The sequence below is a fragment of the Impatiens glandulifera genome, chromosome 1, assembly GCF_907164915.1.
Source record: "Impatiens glandulifera chromosome 1, dImpGla2.1, whole genome shotgun sequence".
NCBI lineage: Eukaryota > Viridiplantae > Streptophyta > Magnoliopsida > Ericales > Balsaminaceae > Impatiens > Impatiens glandulifera.
In genome coordinates, this window is record NC_061862.1 from 135,825,433 (window position 1) to 135,846,630 (window position 21,198).

A 21,198-nucleotide genomic window follows, 5' to 3' on the forward strand; every position below is an offset into this window, starting at 1 on the left:
TTTTAATCACCGAAGGTCCAATAAAGATTGAAAAAGATAAATCTAAGTGGACAAATGAAGATAAGAGAAAGAACAACCTCGACAACATGGCCAAAGACATCCTCTACAAAACCTTGGATGACAACATGTTCAACTACATCATATCATGCAAGTATGCCAAAGAAATCTGGGAGAGGCTGACTCAACTGTGTGAGTGAAATGAGCAAACCAAAGAAAATAAACTCATGGTCACCACACAACAGTTCGATAACATTGAGATGCGTCCTAGAGAGACGATGACTGGATTTGATGGGAGATTCAGCAAGATCATTACTACACTCTCTACTTTGGGAAAGACTTACACCAACAGAGAGATTGCAATCAAAGTCATGCGTGCTCTGCCGAGGGAATGTGATGTCAAGACGATAACAATGAGGGAATCTAAAGATCTCAACAAGATGGAACTCTTTGACCTACTAGATTATCTAAAAGCCTATGAGTTCGAGATGAACTCAAGGAATGAAGATGAACCATCATCCTCAAATGTAACCATGACATTGATATCATCGGTAGAACCAACCGTTCTTGAACCTGTAAAGACAGCTAAGCAGTTCAGCGATGATGTAATGACTATATTTGCCAAGAAGTTTGGAAAATTCATGAAGAAGAGTAAACCCAACAACTCTTACAACTACAACTACTCAAATGGTAATAAAGCTAGCGTTCGTTGTTTTAATTGTGACACCTTAGGTCATTACAAGTCGGAGTGTCGGAAATCAAGAAGAGACGACATAAAGTTAACTGATCAGAAACCAAGAGAGGATCATCAATCAACCAAACACAATAAGGAGATACAGAAAGCCTTGCTAGCTGATGATGACGTAAGCAAGTGGGCTCAAAGCGATTCAGATATTTACAATGAAGAAGTCAGATGCTTTATGGAAAATGACGAAGAGGTATTCGACTTTGCCTCTGAGGAATTCACCCGAGAAGATCTGATTACTACCCTCAATGATATGGTCATTGAGTACAAAATTCTGTCTAATCTCGTATCAATTCAGCCAGACAACCAAACTATTAGAACAATTGAACTATCCTTTGAGACTGAGAAGCTCAAGGAGACAGTTAAATTGTTGACTAAAGAAAATGAAAGAACTAAGTACGTGATTGTTGCATGGATGAAATCTGGAGATGTTGTGAGTCAGATGACGAGTCATCAAACGCCGACAAACTGTAAGTTCGGTCTTGGCTATGACAACAACAATCCAATTACGTCATGCAAAGAGTTGAAACCCAAGAAAGGAAAATTTCCACTTATAAATTTTGTCAAGGGTACCTCAACTGACACTAAATAAAGTCATGATACAGATGAGTCGATAATTAAAAGGGAACCAAAATACGTTGAGCCAACTAACCACTCACGATGGCTTAGTCCTGAGAGAAGGAAAGTCAGCGGGTCGGCTGGAAATGAACGTGAAAGAGATTTAAAGAGGCACTCTCAAAACCATCTTTCAAAACATTACGAGTCATCTAAAGGCAAAAAGGGAGATATCAAGCCTAGTGCATATAGAATTATTAAGACAAACACTAAGAGGTCCATCAAAGTGAGAAAAATATGGATTCCCAAGTGACTAATTAACCGTGGACTCAATTAAATGTGGGTACTAAAAGGTGTAAATAGCTTTATTTTGCAGGATAAACATGTCAAATACTTGGAGGATTTGGAATGGTACTTGGACAGTGGATGTTCAAGGCACATGACCAGAAATAGTAAACTGTTAACCGATATTGTGAAAGAATCGGGTTCAAGGATCACTTTCGGTGACAACTCTAAGGGTAAGACTATGGACAAGGGTAAGATTGTCCTTGTAACCTAACCATAAATAATGTACTACTTGTTGAAAACTTGTATTATAATCTTCTTAGTATAAGTTAAATGTGTGATATAGGATACACTTTTGAATTTCATAAACAAACATGTCTAGTTAAAGATCAACAGGGAAGTACCCTATTGACAGGGCATATGATATGAAATATTTATAAAGTAAACTAGAAAAATAAATGTCCTAGTCATGTTTGCATTATTGCTAAAAATGATCAAAATTGGCTTTGGCATAAAAGACTAAATTATTTAAATATTGAAATGATTAATTCCATCTTTTCTAAAGATCTAGTTGAAGGTATTCCTAACATGAAGTTCTCAAAAGATAAGGTGTGTTTTGCTTGTCAAATGGGTAAACAAATCAAGTCAACTTTCAAAAACAAAGGAAATATTCAATCTGAAAGATGTCTAGAGCTCTTACATTTGGATTTTTTCGGTCCAGTTAAAGTAACCAGTTTAGGAGGCATGGAATACACTTTAGTAATTATTGAAGATTACTCTAGGTTTACTTGGGTTATTTTCTTAGCTTATAAAGATCAAACTACTTTTAACTTAATTAAAATGCTTAAAAGGGTACAAAATGAAAATTTTGTAAGCGTTAATAGAATTAGAAGTGACAGAGGTACTGAATTTACTAACAAAACTCTTTCATGTTAGTAAAATACCCTTAAAAAAGCTGAAAGGAGAAATATAACCCTTAAGAAAGTTGTCAGATCAATGATAGTCGATTCAGGTGTAACTAATAAACTTTGCATAGAAGCTATCAATACAGCATGTTACACTCAAAACCGGTCTATGATAAATAAACGATTTAATAAAATGCCCTATGAGATTTACCATGGTAAAGTTCCTAATATCTGGTATTTTAGGATCTTTGGCTGTAAGTGTTATATCCATAACAAAATTAAAAATTATCTGACCGCTTTTGATGCCAAATCTGATGTTGATATTATGTTAGGATATTCGGCACTAAGTAAAGCATATAAAGTTTATAATAATAGAACTCTAACGGTTGAAGAATCATCCATCCAATGTTGTATTTGATGAATCTATTGAAAGTAACATCTCTATATCCATTGATTTATCTAACGAAATGGAGGATGTCAATCTCCAGTATGATAATGAAGATGAAGTTCCGGTCTATCAAAAAATTTCTTATGACCGAACGGTTGACAACACTAAAATTCAGCAAGATCAAACCGCCTCTTGGCATGCAGTTGACACCTCGGATATTGCCGAGGAAACCTATTAGTTTGACACTAATTAGCCTACCGGTCAATCAAATCTTGATCAAATAACCGGTCGGTCAGAAAACATTTCAGAACCAAACTTCAAATGGAATAAAAATCATCATCCTGATCTAATTATAGGTAACCCCTCTACACCTCTTAGAACAAGAAATTAATCATTAGATGCATATGCAAATTCAGCTTTCATCTCACATATTGAACCTAAGAAAGTGGATGAAGCATTGCTTGATTCAGATTGAATTTTAGCAATGCAAGAGGAACTAAACTAGTTCGAAAGAAACAAAGATTGACATCTAGTTCCAAGACCAGCTAATCAATTTGTCATTGGAACTAGATGGGTCTTTCGAAACAAACTCAATGAAGATGGTTTGGTTACTAGGAACAAGGCTAGACTAGTGGCTCAAGATTATAAATAGGAGGAAGGCATTACTTCGAGGAGTCATTTGCTCATGTTTCCAGACTTGAGGCTATTAGAATATTTCTATCTTTGTTGCTTTCAAAATTTTTAAAGTTTTTCAAATGGATGTTAAAAGTTCTTTCCTTAATGGTATAATAAATGAAGAAGTTTATGTAAAACAACCGGCGAGTTTTAAGAATCCTACATTGATTAGTCATGTTTATAGATTGGATAAGGCACTTTATGATCTTAAACAAGCTCCTAGAGCATGGTATAATATCCTTACAAAGTTCTTATTTGATCATGACTTTACTATAGGATATGTAGACAAGTCATTATTTAAATTTGAGAAACACGTTCACATTTTACTTGTGAAAATTTATGTGGATAATATTATATTTGGGTCAACTAACCCCAAACTGTGTGAGAAATTCTCTAAGTTAATGACATATAAGTTTAAGATGAGCATGATAGGGGAGATGAGTTTCTTCTTAGGTCTTCAAGTTCGACAGATTTAAGGAGGCACTTTCATCAATCAGGCCAAGTATACAAAGGAGTTCTTAAAGAAGTTTGGCATGGAAAGTTGCTTTGCTGCCTCAACACCAATGAACTCCTCGACCAAACTTGATAAGGATGAAGATGGTCAATGCGTTGACATCATTACCTATCATGGAATTATTGGCTCTTTTCTTTACTTAACAACTAGTAGACCGGATATTCTGTTTGCAGTTGGAGTTTGCAGGAGATTTCAGGCTAAATCCAAAATAATCTTATTATGTAGTTGCTAAGAGAATATTGAAATATTTTAAGGGCACTCAAAATGTGGGACTGTGGTATCCAAAGGATTCCAATTTCAATTTGATAAGCTACTCTGATGCAGATTATGCAGGTTGTAAAGTGGAAAGGAAGAGCACCAGCGGAACTTGCCAATTCCTAGGTGATCGGCTTGTCTCTTGGTACAGTAAAAAACAAACATCTATTACAACCTCAACGGCAGAAGCCGAGTATCTTGCAGCCGATATTTGTTGTGCTCAACTACTCTAGATCCAACAACAGCTAAAGGATTTCGGTATTATAGTTGAGGAGTCTCCAATATTTTGTGATAACACTAGCGTCATTGCCATAACATACAATCCATTGTTGCACTCGATAACCAAACATATCGATATCCGATATCACTTCATTCGGGAACATGTGACGCATAAGCATATTCGGCTAGAATATGTGTCAACCGACTAGCAAGTGGCTGATATATTCACCAAGTCAATCCAAGAGACTAAGTTTTCCTACTTTAAAAATATTTTGGGTCTTGCAGATATCAACTAAATTTATTTTTTATAATACGGCATGCATTTATGGAGAACTCGCCTCTCTTTCAAAATGATCACATTGTATATTTCATCATATAAAACCGAGAATGCATTAAGGGAGAAGTCGTTACTTCTCAAAATTATTTATGTTAAAACAGTTTTCATAAAAACACCATGCACGGATTTAGGAAGAAGCTTCTGCTTCTCAAAATATTTTTTGCATAATATCATGAAACATATGTGTGCATAAACTAGAAGATAAATAAATGATCAGAAAAATAAAATCTAACGATTTTCTCCTTTTGAAACCGATCTATTCACTCTACCGAGCCAATTATAGACAAATCGAACAGCTTAAGCAAAATCGGATATTAAGCCGATCAGTTATTTCAAAGAATGAACAAATACCGCTCGGTTAAATTTTTACTTCACGCGGAAGCAGTTTTTCTTCAAGACTAAATAACCGACCCCTTACATACCGAATTTACAGATAGCTGATCGGTTATTTATATGAAAAACCTTGGCAATTTCATCTTCCAATCAAAATAGGACAGTTGCATGTCTAGTTTTTGTCATTATTTGTCTAAATTTATTTCTTCTAAAAAAGCAAATAGTCATTCCTCAAACAACGTGAAGATTTGTATCTCTTTCCGTTCAAATGGATGACTAACATTTATGCAACGATTACTTTCTTAATTAATGTAACTGTCATTCCTCTTTATCCCGTAGAATTTAGGATGAATCCTAAGTAATAATCTCTCATATTTAATGATACCTCCATTAATAAGAAAAACACACATTTGAAAACCTTCAACTACATCCTCTTTCTCTCTAAACCTTTCTCATAAACAAAAGACTCCTTCCCTCTCTCAAAAATCAAAGAAATGAATCTAGCCTTTGTTAATAACATCCTTCTCATCGACTTCGAATCCGTTCTATCAAGTGGAGATGAAGAAATTGTCTCCATTTTCAAATCTTTAGAAAATACAGGATTAAGAGTCTTTCTTGAGGATCGTCATGCTATCTATGATGATATAGTGTATAAATTTTTCGAAAATGCCAAGGTGTTTCAGGGTGCACTTATCCTAGAAGAGAATCTTGCACGAAACTGCGAACTTCCAACAGAAGGTTTTTTTGATTTCTCTTCGAGTGAAATTATCGATGAAATGTCACGTTACTTCTCATATTCCTCCAATCCTATGGAAACCCATGGAGTCAAATCCCTCCTAAAATCGAATATCAGATGCTTAGCATTGTCATTGGAAAATCCATTCTGGCCAAGGACTCCACCAATATCCATTCCAAGAAAGCCTTTGAAATAATGACAGCCATCACGAAAGGTATTCCTATAAACTAGTCGAAGGTGATCTTCGACAACCTAAAGAAAATGATCTCTTTAAAGATAATGTTGACCGGCTATGCATCTCAACTAAGTGGTCTCTTCTTTGACATAGATGTCTACATTAGACCGGGAGTCGCCCATAATCCATCCCAGCTTCTAACAAAGGAAATGGTTCAATCATATATCAATAGGGTAGAAAGAGAAATGATCAAGAGAGAAATGACTCTAGGGTCTCCAAGTCACTAGCTTTAGGATCTAAATGTATCCACCACTATGTTCGAAAAAGTAAACCGGTCATTTTGTATCATAACCGGCCACTTTGTATGTTGAATCGGTTATCCAACCACTTATGAATTAAATCTTGGTTTATTAAAAATAAGTTACATTAAATAATTGTTATAAACAAAAGTAAAGCATCTAATTTAATGCATAACAGTTATAAATCATTTATGAACTAAAATCATAATAAACTTATCTTGGGAATATACTTATTTTCAAAAGGACGCTTCATTTTCAAAAGGGCGCCAATTTTTCCTCATTTAATGGGGGTGTGGATACATGCGCCAGAAAAATAACGGTTCAGCACCCTCATATATCCGCTTTTGAAATAACCTATATTTTCCTTATTTATAGGCAATGCTTGCCGAGATTTGGGCTCACGATCTGTAAACTCTATATCTTCCTTATTCTCTCTGTCCTCTCTCTTTAGAACTCACTTCGTCATTCTCTTGCATTTCTTCAAATTCACAAACATGGCTAAGGATAATGCATTGTTTAATAATATCATGTAGATAAACTTCGACTCCATTTTTTAATATGGAAATATTGAGATACAACAGATACTCTGATCTCTTGAGAATTCCGGCCTAAGACATTTTCTGGAAGGCCCTTCTATCTACTACCCTGAAGTACGGGCATTCTTTGATTCCGCAAAAATGGTTGAAGGATCTATCGTATCCAAGGTGAACGATGTGGAGTTCACTATTACCGAAGAACTATCCGTCGATGTCTTGAAACTTCCAACCACGGGTTGGGGTTTCTTTGAAGCATTATCTCCCACCGCCTTATTTAATCTTCGGTCTTTGTTTTCCGATAGCAACGTTTCAGTGAACGTTGGCGGCAAGAAGAAAGACCTAAAGTGCGGATATCGTGTTCTATGTGATATTGCAGCTAAAACACTATAGGAAAGGGGCAGAAATTTCGACTGCATAATCCATTTAAAATTCGATATGATGGGTGTCATCGTTAAGGGCGATAGCATCAATTGGGGGTTAATTTTGTTTAATAGTTTATGTGAAATTGTGTCTCCTATTACCAAACGAAGTCTTGGTTTTTGCAATGCAGATAGGATGGATCCTAACACATCTAAATGTTCCTACCGGTTCAGGTACTCCAATAAATTCCAGCAAGATAATAGCGCCTTCTTCTAGTGGTCTCTATATTACAAGGATAAACAAAGCCAAGGAGTCTAACTCCGAGGTGTCTGACCAACAATCAAGTGGAGGAAAGACTGCCAATGCGAAGACGGTAGGAGGAAGGTCAGCGGGCGGTTCGAAAGATATCAATCCCTCCACCTGTGCCACATCTTCAAAGAGACTTAGATTAGCCGTTGAATCTACCGCTAACACCACCAGTGTTGCTAGAACAAGACTAGGAGAGACAAATGAAATCATCTCTTCACGAAAAAAGCCTCGGTCCGAGGTAAAAATTCCTACTCCACCTCGTTTTAATGTCGTGCCTATTGTTCAAACTTAAAAGGAGGATTCGGCACTTCCTACCACTACGATTGAGCCTGCAGATTTAGATGTTCTATCGGTAGAAATTGATGTCGCAAACAAGGTGGTTAACCATGCTGAAATCGGTCCGTTAGATGAAACCGATCGTGTAAATGTTGTATCTGAAACCGATCGGTCCATTATATTTGAAACTGATCGGTCAAACATATTACAAACTGGCCAACTAGAGAAAGCTGTAACCGGTCAACTCAATGTTAATCAAGCTTCTCAGAAGAAGGTTCCAATAATAGTTATGGGTACTTGAACTACTAATAATCAGACAATTATAACATCCGTCCATAAAGAACCCATTCCGACTCCTACATTTTCACAAGGAATTTTGCATACTATGCGTCCTCCAAATGAATATTCTCTAAAGAGGACTCCTATTGAAGCATTCTCCTCCCCTGCTGAAATAAGAACAGTATGGCAACTTGAAATCAGGGAACCAATTCCAGAATCAGTGAAAGTCGCCCAACTAGACATATATCCAATCATAGGCAGCAAGCCAAATAAAGGCAAACCAAACAAGGGTCTCGCTCTTCCTCCTCCTGTATCGCCCCTCGACATGTCTCTAGAGGCTCAGGATACTATTAAGCTTATTCTTGAAGAATCTAATACCAATGCCAATGCAAAAATTGATTTGTTTTACACATGGGCAAACATAAGGCTTGAAACGAGCTTTAGTGAGGTGTTCCCCGGAGTCGCTAAGGAAAAGAAGTGGTCTGAACTTCTCACTTTGGAAAAGGCAATATTCTCCATGACCAAGACCAGATCAGTTACTAAAGCCCTGCGAAGGAGCGATTTTGTGGAAGTATATGCGAGAGGGTGAGCGCTGTCTCCATTCCTTAAAGAATGCAAGAAAATTTTTAATCCTTTAGGCGCCACTGCGAAGGCAGATGGGAAAGTTATTAAACATTTGGAGGCCATTATGGATGAATATCTGTCCACCACTCTGAAATATGTGGATGGCGGACAACGTTAAACTCGGAGGAGACCGGTATCCCTTGCCCTCGAACCGACTTAAATCACGATGACAGGGAGAAATCGCTGGACTTTGTTAAAGAAATTTCGTTTCCTCAAGGCTAGACCAAATCCATAAGAACAGAGTCGATGCTCGAAGAAGAAGAAGAGGTCCGGAAGACAGAACAAGAGAACCCCATTGATGCCGAAGATGATATGTTGTAGGATTATTAGGAATGAGGATCGTGTGTCAAAGAGAAGTACAGTGGCATGTCAAAACAGAAATGGGAGTGTATTGAAAAACGCATGGAAATCACCTCTAACTTCGTAAAAGATCTTCAAAATCTAAAAGAGATGAGAACGTGGATGGGCAGGATGAAGCCCACTATAATCCACAATTTGTGGGTAACAAGGGTCCTACATTTCCTCATCAGGTTGAGAATCCCGAATTTACCGGTGTTGAAGTCCCTCTTCCAGAACAATCGATCACTAAAGAAGAGGTTGAACCTCAGAATCCCAAGATGCCGACCCCTGTTCAATCTAAATTGGGTACGTCTTCTAAATCTAAAGGGGTGTCAAATCATAGTCATAAAAACAGGGATGAAAATGATGAAGAATCGGCCCGCCCCGAAATGTCTCTCGAAGTCGGCTCACATCGTGTTCGACCTCTCCGAGTTGTCCCTCTTGGATCCCATGTGTCAACTCGTTCCGATTCTGAGGAGGTACTCAAGAAAGACATCAGACAGATTGATTTGGATGTGTTGGCCCCGTGGAAAGATTTAATTCTGACTCGACTGGATCAAATGGAGAGAGTGCATGTTACCTCTTCAAATGAACAAAACATGGAACTTATAAGGTTGAGGCAGGAGATGCATGTTACCTCTTCAAATGAACAAAACATGGAACTTATAAGGTCGAGGTAGGAGATGCGACAGGAACTAGGCCATATCGCTCCTATGCTTCGGCAATCCCTCACTGTTCAAACGGAGACCAAGGCTTCGATTGAAGTTCTCACCTCTCAAGTTATTGAAATGTTTAGATCTCAAAATGTTGTTGATGCTCAAAAATTAAGAGAACAAGAAGAAGCAGTCCAACGAATTTAGGACGAGGAAAACGCAGTTGCTGAAGCTGCTAAACAAGTTGAAGTTTCTAAAAAGTCTAAAGTTGTTAAACGAAAGAAGACTACGCAAATTAGGACAGTGGTGGATGATATGACGTTATCCCAATACACCACTCAGGTTACGAGTTCTTGGTCTTAACCTGATGCACCTCAAATAGAAGTCTCATGCAGTGCTCGGTCAAATCGAAGGTTACGACGAGGTGATGAGAGTACCATTGATGACGTACCTGATCATCAAAGGAATCGTGAGACTAATGTCCTGGGTCAACCAAGTCAGGGTTACATAGAAAGATTCGTAAACGGCATGACAAATCCGACATCAAAAGGGAGACGCTAAACTCCTCTATTTCATTAGTGTTTTTCCTCTATATTTACGTTTTCATTATGAACATATTTCACTATTTTGATTGAATGTTTAAGTTCCTTTTGACTAACTTCCTTTCACTGTTTCGGTTATTAGACAGGATTATCAACTGCTGAAATAATAAAAATAATATTTACATATTGACTAGTTTTGATAATTTTAGGTTAAAACAATCAAAAATGGAGAAATTGATAAGAGATAGACAGCAGGCTTTGATAATTTATTCTAAACGGTCAAAGAAGAAGAAATTGTTAAATTAATCTATCTTAAAAATTGATAAATTAAACTAGCTTAAGAAAATTAGCCAACAATTACAAAATTACACGGTTTTAAATATTTAAATTAAATAATAAAAAATGGAGAAATTGTTAAGTAAAAATAGGTAATTAATTATTAGCATTAATTAAATAAGAATTTAACTGAGCTAATATTGTGTAGATTAAAAAAATGGAAAGAAAGATGATGATCGATACTTTCTTAAGTCGGCTCGGTTTTAACACTTCAGCATTTAAGAAGATCGGTTACTTTAATAATTGGTATTTTAAATACCATTTTATGAAGAAGCATAATTGGCTTTCAGATATATGTCGGTAGTATGCAGAAGAAACGTAACCGGTATTATAGAAGTCGGTTTTCTGAAGAAACATAATCGGTATTATAGAACTAGGTTTTCTGAAGAAACGTAACTGGTATTATAGAAGTCAGTTTTCTGAAGAAACATAACTGGTATTATAGAAGTCGGTTTTCTAAAGAAACGTAACTAGTATTATAGAAATCACTTTTATGAAGAAACGTAACCGGTATTTTACGAATTCGGTTTTATGAATAAGCATAACGGGTAGCTTGCCTATCGGTTTTCTAAGACGCGTAACCGGTAGCTTTCATATCAGTTTTCTAAGACGCGTAACCGGTATTTTCAAATCAGTTTTCTATCTAAGCGTAGCCGGCATTTTGCAAATCGGTTTTTTACTTAAGCGAAGCCGGTAGTCTGCATCTTAGCATTTGATAAATCGGTTCTCTTAGTAGAAGCGCATCCGGTATTATCCTTACTGCTTCTCAAAATGCAAACACATTTTCGTTAGTTGTAGATATCACCTTAATGCTACATTAGTATGTTATTTCCATTTTAGTGCAAGTCTGAGGAAGACTTCTTGGTAACAGTTGTCTACCAACACAGTCCAGATTATCAAAAGCACCAAAAGACAAATTATTCATGTTGCACGTTCCTAGGAAATCATAATCCAATTAATGTCCTCTTGGATTATTATGATCAAAGTACAGACAAGATCAAAGGATATCACATCCAATGTACTACTCTGAACCTAAATCAATCAAGATCAAGAAAGTTGTTTTATGAAGAAAATATATCCATTGAAGAAGTAAAATATGTCCGTTGACATTTGCTTATTTAAGAGAACAAAGGACAATTGACTAAACATGACTTTTTGGCTTACGGAGTTCTTGATCAATCTACACACTAATCTTATGCAATCACAACTGATCAACTCTCTCAAGCTCCAAAAGTTTAATCAGTATTCAAGTGTGAGTATTCAAGTGTGTTAGAATCTCAAAACTGTATTACAATACTACATATTCTGTGTGAGTTTATTAGCATTGTAAGTTGATAGAATCTGTTTCGATTCAACAGAGAGTGTGTGTTAGGAGTTCGGAAACAGACAACGTCTAAGTCTTGGTTGTCCGACGGGGCTGTATACGAGTGTTGTATTCAATCAAATCTTCTAGTGGATATCCTTCTCATAGTTTGAGAAGAAGAGGTGATGTAGGAGTTTTACTCCGAACATCCAAAAACCTTGTGTTGTCTCTTTTCTTCCTTATTATACTCTAAACCGATTAATTTTTGCTTCAAATTAAAACAAACAATTCTGCACTTGAACTCGGTTCAAGAGTTTGTGTAGATTAGAAATCGATAATCAACCTTTAACAGGGTTATTATCAACCGAAAAGTGTGTAAGCGTTCAACAATAATCGGACCCTAGTCCCTATTGACGATCCCAATCTTAACACTTTCTTATTCATCTTCATCTATGCGAGTTTACACACAAAATATTATTCTAAATAAAATTGAATGATGACTATTTAAAAAATCACTAAGCTAAAATCAACTTTTTAGTTGGTTAGAGTTAAATCGTACGATTAACCAATTCACTATTAAAATTAAATAAAATACATATAAGTTAATTATATTTTATAAAATGTTTTATATTCAGTTATAGTATATAACACAATTCAAATAGTAAAATCACTATATTTAAATAGCCAAGGTAATATTTTCAAGAAAATTAAAAAAATATATTATAAGCTCTTTTACCATTAATGTATTTATTTAATTTTTCAGTACATTTTTTTTTAAAGAAAGTTAATATTATCTTTAATAATAATCTCTATTTTAACTTAAAACATTTTGAATAAAAAATGAATTCATTATTTTTGGATGATTAGACTTGACTCTTCTCAATTAAACTATCCTAATAATTATCAATTTATAATGAACTTTGTGGTATCTTATTTATATAGTTTTTTTTATATGAATTATAATTTTATTTATTATATTGATTAAAAATCTCAATTATACACACAAAAAATCTAAATTTTGTTTAATTATTTTTATACCAAATAATTTTAAATACAATACAATATGATATAATGTGCACTAATTTGCAACATTATTTTTGCAATAATATCAATTTACACTTCAACTAAAATAGTTAAACTAAACTTAATAAATTTTACAAATATATGGCAACGACAATAACCAACATTTTATAAACATTGTGTATAGAGTTGCACATATTTTTTCCAAGCACTTTTTGCATTCTTTATTCTTAATTCTAAAAAATAAACTGATGAATAAGTTGTATATTAAATTTATTCTTAGTTATTCATTTTCATTTTTATTACCTTAAGTAATACAGCATAAACATAAGTTGCTACAAAGATTGGAATACATATTTTTTGGAATTTGTAGACTTTATAAAGTGTTTGTAACTGATCAACTTACATTATAATATATTTTGCTTAAAAAGTTGCACAAATTATAATATCTATGCTTAAAGATATGCAACACAATTATACAAATTTTATTATACCAAAACATAAGAATAATGGTTATGAAAAATCATAATTTATTTAAATAATAAACATTTTTTTAAAAAAAAAATTATATGGTCGAATTGTTAAATTGGGACTATTTATTAGGAACCAAATGTGATTTCAGAAAAAAAAAAATTAAACTTCACAATTTGGAGCTCCTTATTTTAAGTTATACAAAACAATGTTTCTTTTAACAATTTCAAAAACATTGTTAACTCATTATCTTCGTGACATTTGTAAATAAATAAAATAAAAATGTTACTAATTTAACTACTAAATTTCAGCGAACTAAATGTTTTGACTACCAAATTTCAAAGAATCGGTAGTCAAAACCTTTGATTCGTTATAATTCAATATTAAAATTAGTTATATTGATCTTTAAGTTGCATTTTTATCCATAACACCAAAGGTATTTTGGACTATGTGCACAAAGATGTTTGGGGACATGTCAAGATCTCATCTTTTGGAGGAGACATTATTTTGTTACTTTTGTTGATGATTTTTCTAGAAAAAATATAGGTGTTTACTATAAATAACAAAGATGAAGTATTTGAAATTTTTCTTAAATGGAAAACTCAAGTTGAAAAATAGACAGGAAGAAAGATCAAAATTCTCTGATCTGATAACTGTGGAGAATATAAAAATATGTCAAGAGTGTGACATAGTTCAACACTTCACAGTCAAAAAAATACCACATCAAAATGGAGTATCAGAACGTATGAACATGACATTGATGGAGAAAGTTCATTGCATGTTGTATAATGCTAAATTAGACATGAAATTTTGGGTAGAAGTTGAGACATATGCTCACCATTTGGTAAATTGTTTACCATCATCTACACTTGGTGGCAAGACTCCATTAGAGGTATGGTCTGAAAAAATTGTAACTGATTATGATTATTTGCATAATTTTGGTTCTACGGCATATTATTATACGACATATTATCATGTAGTTGAATTAAAGTTAGAACCACAAGCAAGAAGATTCTCTTTATAGGATTTCATACTAGAGTTAAAAGATACAGCCTCTAATGTTTGGATACAAAGAAATCATTATCAATAGAGATGTTACTTTTGACGAAACTTCAATGTTGAATAAGGTAACACCAAACAAGAATGATTGTACTCTGCAGCAGGTGAAGTTTGAGTAGATAAAGATAATTTTAACTACAAATGACTCTCCGACAATATACGAAGAGTTAGATGTGGAAGAAGTTCCTACCCAAGAACATTCACAATAACGTGAATCAATTATTGTGAACATACTTTGACGAGTTATTCAAAAACCAGCTCGGTTTGTTGACATGAAGGTCTATGCACTTCAAAAATTTCTAAATGACTTGGGAATTTGTCAGGAACACATGGTAGTATATTTGACAGTCAAAGTGCTATTCACTTATTAAGAAATTGGGTATTTTATGTAAGAACGAAGCATATTGACGATCGCTATCACTTCGTGCAAGAAATTCTTAAAGAAGAGGTAGTACTTCTCCATAAAATTTGTACTATAGAGAATCCAAAAGATATGTTGACTAAGGTTGTGACAAATGCCAAATTTAAATATTGTTTAGACTTGGTAAATATCTTACGCGTTTAAGTTGGCGCTGAAGAATGTCAAATTGGAAGCACTCGATAACTATTTTTTAATAACTATTTTTTAATGATGAAGATTTGTATTTAATATTATACCAATTTGGAGATTTGCTGACTTTTTGGCACAATTAGAATCCCACATCGAAAGATGATGGGAGTGTGGATAGTTTCTTAATCTATAAAAGAAAATCTCATCCCTTTGATTTTATGCACCCAATATTTATATCTTATGTGAATAGGTGCGGAAGGTGGTATTGTGGAAAAAGGAAATATTTTTTTATTGAATGTAACATGTCAAGAGATTTATGTATGACCGGTTGGTAAGTGGATACATTTATAACCTTTATAAACTGAGCTATACCCAAGAAAGATACGTCGGGTGGACCGAAAATCCATCTTTTGTTGGTTGTAGAGTCTTATGAGAGAGTAATATGCACACTCAAAAGTCTTTAATTAAATATAGACATGCACACACCAAAATAATATTTATACGGAGAGTGATGATCTAGAGAAGATGATGGTTGTTGGTTAATAAGATATATTGTGCTGAAAGACACATCATCCTAATATTGAGGAGGTACCGATGCATATTTTCTTAAGTGAGGTTGATCTTAGTGATATGCCGTAATTTTTGTTTAGCAACTCTATTTTGCTCCCTCGTATATGGACATGAGAGTCGATGTTATATACCATGAAGTTCTATAAATGATCCAAGATTATGATATTCTCCACCCCAATTAGTTTGAATTATTTTTATACTTTGGTTGAATTGTTTTTCAACAAGTGCCTTAAATTTCACAAATATAGATAACACATCCAATTTCTTTTGAAGTGGGTATAATTACTTATACCGACTATAATTGTCAACAAAAATGTCCATATAATAAAAACTATATCTAGAGAAAAAGAGAGTCAATCCCCACATATCATAATGAATTAAATCAAGTGGAGCAAGAGTTTTGATACATAATTTGGAAAATGTTATTTATGAGTTTTTCCAATCTGACATGCTTCACAAACATTAAAGTTCTTCTTTTCTAATATAGGTAAATAAAAATGAGAAATAATATAAGATGTGGTGAAAGCACATGGGTGTCCAAAACGATGATGCTAAGTAGACGCTGAAGCTCAGAGGTCGTAAGAGAATGTTTATGGATGGTTGATGGAGAAATGTAGTAAAACTCGGTTTTAAGTCTTACTCGAAAAACTTTCATTTTCGTAGAACGATCCTTTACCAAATAGTAAAAATGATGAAATTCAAAAAAATACATTATTATGAGTGGTAAATCGAGCAACACTCATCAAACTCTTGATAATTTGTAGAACATGCAACATATTTCGTAGATATAAAGTTTGATTTCTACTATTAATAATAGAATTGTCAATCTGAGATATGGATAAAAGGTTACCGTTATCAACTGAAATTCGTTCAGTACTTTGATATGCCGAGTGAGTGTGGAGATTCTCTAAGTCAGCCGTAATATGATTAGTACCATCTGAGTTGGGATACAACGCAAGATCTGAGATCATTAATGGGTTGAACATCATAACTACTGGAGGAACCAAATGTTGAAATTTATGGTCAAACCTACACTGACAAGTATTGACAAGATGTCCAATATCATTACAAAGTTGACATTGATGGTGAGACCAACAATTATCCAATGTATGTCCAATTTGATCACAATTGGTACATTTCAGACGTTAATTTACCACAATTATTATTTCTGCGGTGGTTCCCATCACGAGAAAAAAAAAATTCTAGATTTCTAAGTCTGTAGATGTAGTCACAACTGAACCAAACAAGCTCTAAATTATGTTGCGAATATTCTTTCAAGTGTAGATCAAATACGCAAAGAGGTCTTACATGCGTCACCAACAACTTGAGCAAAAATTGAATCTGATAAGGTAAAGAGGAGTTAACTTATGATTCACTAATCTTTCTCCTCTCATGCTTCAAACTCTAGATTTACGACGATGGTGGGCTTCCCTTTGTCATCGTCAATAACAACTTTATCGTCATGTACTGAAGTCATCATTGCACAAGGGTGGGTGTGATTCAGTAACAAATCAGAAATGGCGTTTGCCTTTAAGAACCAGTATAACTTGATTTTTCTAGATTACAAAGTTGTAATGATCAAGTTTAACGGAGATTGATTGAAGAAAGTTAGGAACTAACTAATTTTTATTTGATTCAGCCATAAAATCCAAAAAGAAGGGAGTAGAAGACGCTATGATACCAATTGAAAGATAAAATATATTAAAAAAAATAAAACAATAATATATTTAGCCGTAAATAATTTTAGTTAAAGTAGTGTGTGTCATCGCTTCAACTGGCCTATGGGGTGTTAAAAACCCCATACGTTGTTGCTAGTGTCTGTGTCCCTTAATCGATCACATTAAGCAAAAAGCGATGGGAGCGATGAAACCTGTGAATGTAAAAGATTCTAAGAAAAATTCTAATGATTCATTGGTTGGGATGGTAGAAGAAATTGAGAACCAATTCATCTATTCTGAGAAGTCATGAGTTAACCCTAGAACTGAAATAAAGAATATTTGCCTGCTTTCCATTTTCATTTTGAATTATTTTCAAAGGAAAAGATTATTCTCTTTACCAAACATATGCGGATGGCCGCCGGGTGCTACATCATAGGCACATTGGGAACGACCCATAATATGTGGAAGTATCGATATAATTTCATAGAGTCATTTGGTTTGAATGCTACATGAAGAACATAAGCCAGATGACGGAACGGGAAGACCTACGACCCAATGAAATTTGATTATAATTCAATTTGTGGCGATCATAAGTAGAAAGTTCATACCATGAATGGGAAAAAAATTCTAAGGTATCCAAAAAAAATTTGGATCTATGTCCAGCGGATCACGGCAATCAAAAAAGTTGTTTTAGAAGATTTCACAAAACCATTATCACTTAGTTTTCGACTTTTCGGGAATATATTAGCCGATGAATTAGTACTTGTTCTTGTTTAGAAAGCATTCTCCTGATTATACCGGAAGTAGTCCCTTTTTTATCCGTGATCTGTAACCTTATGTTTCTAAAAGCATGAAGTCACCCTTTTCTTGTTCAACTTTCTCTTTTTAAGGGGTTGCTGAATCTTTCTCTTGGAATAGGAAAAAGTGGAAGAAAATGGATTGATACGTAAACTAGAATGAATGATTGATCTGCGGATGGACGAACGTTGCTGAATGACTAAGGTAGCGTCTTAGAAGAGACCCGTCTATTCTAAAGATCATATATTAATCTATTATAACTATTTGATACTCCCTTTTTGCGAATCACTCCGATCATGCGAGCGATCCATAACGATGAAAGTTTCTCTTTTGCCTACCTCTATCCCGATGAGCCGAAATCAAATCTCTTATTTTCTGTTGAATAATAGTTCGACTAAGTCTTGAATGATTAGGAGGCCCCCTATTTATTAGTAAGTTTAGATCGAACTTTTCCCATTTTTACAGTGTGATAGTTGGTTGTTCACGGATTAGCTGTACCTACCCCTTTTGGGGTAACCCGCTCTCCAATCCGAGTGGTTAATAATGCAGGTAAGTACGACCGGTTTTGGGTTATGCATATTGTAAGTACCATGGTTATTGTAACGAATGGTCTGTCTAACGCGGAAAAACACACCAAAATTCACAACTTTGGATAACCCTTGTCCGGCTCAGGTCCTCCTCGCAAGCACCTGATCAGCCAACTCTCTACTTAAGATTTTCGCCTAAGTAAACAAACTTCCCAGCAAAGATATATTTCCCCAAGAACGAACAGAATATAAAGAAGATAGAAAACAGCAAAGACAACACAATATTACGGCCGAAGCCAACCTTGGATCTTATTATTGATTCACACACAACCAATGAAAATACAAGGAACCCACGGGTAGGCACAATCCCTAGGCACAAGAGTCTCTCTCTAGTTCTTGAATAACTTGATTGATATCTTGATGGAATCCCTTAGGGTCGCCTCCTCTAGAGATATAAATAGGATAGAAAACGTGTACAACCAACTTTGCCTAAGTCTACGCTGAATAATTCATCTAAGACTTAGTCTACCGAAAATATAGGGACTTTGACCGGGCCTTCTCGAAATACTCGGTCTCGGCCAAGACTTCTTCCATCTTTGACTTAACGCTGCGCCTTTCTTCGGTCGCCCAGTGGATCGGGACATTATCGTTCCAAAACTGGCCCAAGGCCCAATCCCTGGTCGAGGCCTGACCCATGCACAATGATCTGGCCCATGTTGAAACGCTTCGGTCCTCGGTCTTCTCTTTCCCCTCGGTTAGATGCGTCGGCCAGACTACCTTCTCTCGGTCCCTGCTTCAGCCAGGCTACCTTCTCTCGGTCGCCTGCTCCTTCCTGCACACTTTTCCGCACCTATGCCAAGGCCCCCACACGCGTGCCTTGGTATCTCCGGTCTAGTGCCCGAGCTCCACACTTGGCTCTTTTCTGGGCACCTCCTCTCGGTCCTGGCCTGCACTCAAGTTGGCCAAGCCGAGAGTCAGCAACTAGGGTTGTGACAAACCAGCCCCACCTACCGGACTCAACGTCCGCGTTGAGGGGTTCTCCACCAGACCCTTACTCGTCAAGTAGGCCTGCACCTTATCCGCAAACTGCCACAGGTTAGTATTACGTACCCATGTAGCATCTTCCCGGCTCTCTCCGTGCCACTGGACTAAGAAGTCTGTGCGCCTGTTCTTGACACTATGACCGGCTGTCCTGTGATCCAGAATCTGGGCCACTTTCTTTTCGGTCTCAAACTGCACCACGGGTGGGGCTCGCCTAGCCTGCACCCTGGTACCATCGGCCATATCCTCGTGGAACTTCTTCAGATAGCTCACGTGGAAAGTTGGGTGGATCTTCAACCGGTCTGGAAGAGACAACCGATAGGCCACCCGACCGACCCTTTTCAACACCTCAAAAGGCCCGTCATACTTAGGAATTAGTGCTCGCTGCCGACTCTTAGCACTAATCCGCTTCCAAATCTGTGGAGTCAGCTTCAACAAGACCTGTTCTCCGACCTCGAATTCCACTTCTCTTCTACCCGCATCAACATACTTCTTCATACGCCTCTGAGCCTTCTCCATGCTCTCCCTAGCCAAGTCTAACATCTCTTGCTTAAGCTTGGCGAAGCGGTATGAAGTAGGACAATCACCCCCACCGTTCCTTGAAGCTACTGTGTGCGGGGTATTGGGTTGGACCCCCAATACTATCTCAAACGGACTCTGGCCCGTTGATGAAGACCGGTGCAAGTTGTAACTGAACTGTGCAACGTCTAGCAAGCCGAGCCAATTCTCTTGGCTGCTTGTCACATAATGCCGCAAGTACTCCTCGAGCACTTGGTTGATTCTCTCCGTCTGGCCATCGGTCTGCGGGTGATTGGCCGTAGAGAATTTGAGTTCTGACCCCATCATATTGAAAAGAGAAGTCCAGAACCTGCCAGTGAACCGAGCGTCCCGGTCGCTCACAATGTCTGCCGGCACTCCGAAATTTTTCACAACATTCCGGAACAATAAGTCAGCTGCGGTCTCGGCTGAACACACCTTGGGCACCGGTATGAAGACCGCATACTTCGAAAACCTGTCCACCACAACTAGGACCGAAGTCTTCCCCTCCACCTTGGGAAAACCGAGAATAAAGTCTAAGGAAATCGACTGCCACGGTCGATCAGGTATGGGCAGGGGTTGCAGCAAGCCCGCTTGTCTCCTTTTCTCGGTCTTGTCTAGTTGACACACCAGACACGTCTTGACATAAAATTCCACGTCCTCTAGCATCTTGCTCCATAGGTAGGACCGTGAAAGAAGCGCCATCATTCTGCCTACTCCAGGATGACCGGCCCATTGTGGATCATGGGTCTCTCTGAGTAGTTTCTGACGCAAGGGCCCGGTTGGAACGACCGCGCGCCCTCCTTTGGCAAAAAGCAGACCATCTTCAAGCCAATATTTCGTGCTTTCTCCCGCAAGCACCTGCTTCACCGACGCTTGGTAAGCAGCATCATTCTTGGCAGCTTCTCGGATCTCATCCATGAACCCTGCCTCCACCAGTGTCAAGGCTGCCACATATTCCTCGGTCGTCTGGCAGCTGAGTGCATCGGCCA

General features: G+C 36.5%; 1 protein-coding gene across 1 annotated transcript; it reads left to right on the top strand.

Moving 5' to 3' along the window:
* Positions 1-224: 224 nt before the first annotated feature.
* On the top strand, positions 225-1,856 carry LOC124944302. The gene is made up of 3 exons (XM_047484623.1): positions 225-1,212; positions 1,348-1,583; positions 1,674-1,856. Exons 1-3 carry the CDS (start codon positions 225-227, stop codon positions 1,854-1,856), a joined length of 1,407 nt encoding a protein of 468 aa, XP_047340579.1.
* The last annotated feature ends 19,342 nt before the right edge of the window (positions 1,857-21,198 follow it).

Coding starts and splice junctions, on each gene's coding strand:
- LOC124944302 (XM_047484623.1), top strand. CDS start 225: ATGGTCACCACACAACAGTTCGATAACATTGAGATGCGTCCTAGAGAG. Junction 1,213..1,347: donor TCATCAAACGCCGACAAACT/GTAAGTTCGGTC, acceptor GTCATGATACAG/ATGAGTCGATAATTAAAAGG. Junction 1,584..1,673: donor ACACTAAGAGGTCCATCAAA/GTGAGAAAAATA, acceptor TTTATTTTGCAG/GATAAACATGTCAAATACTT.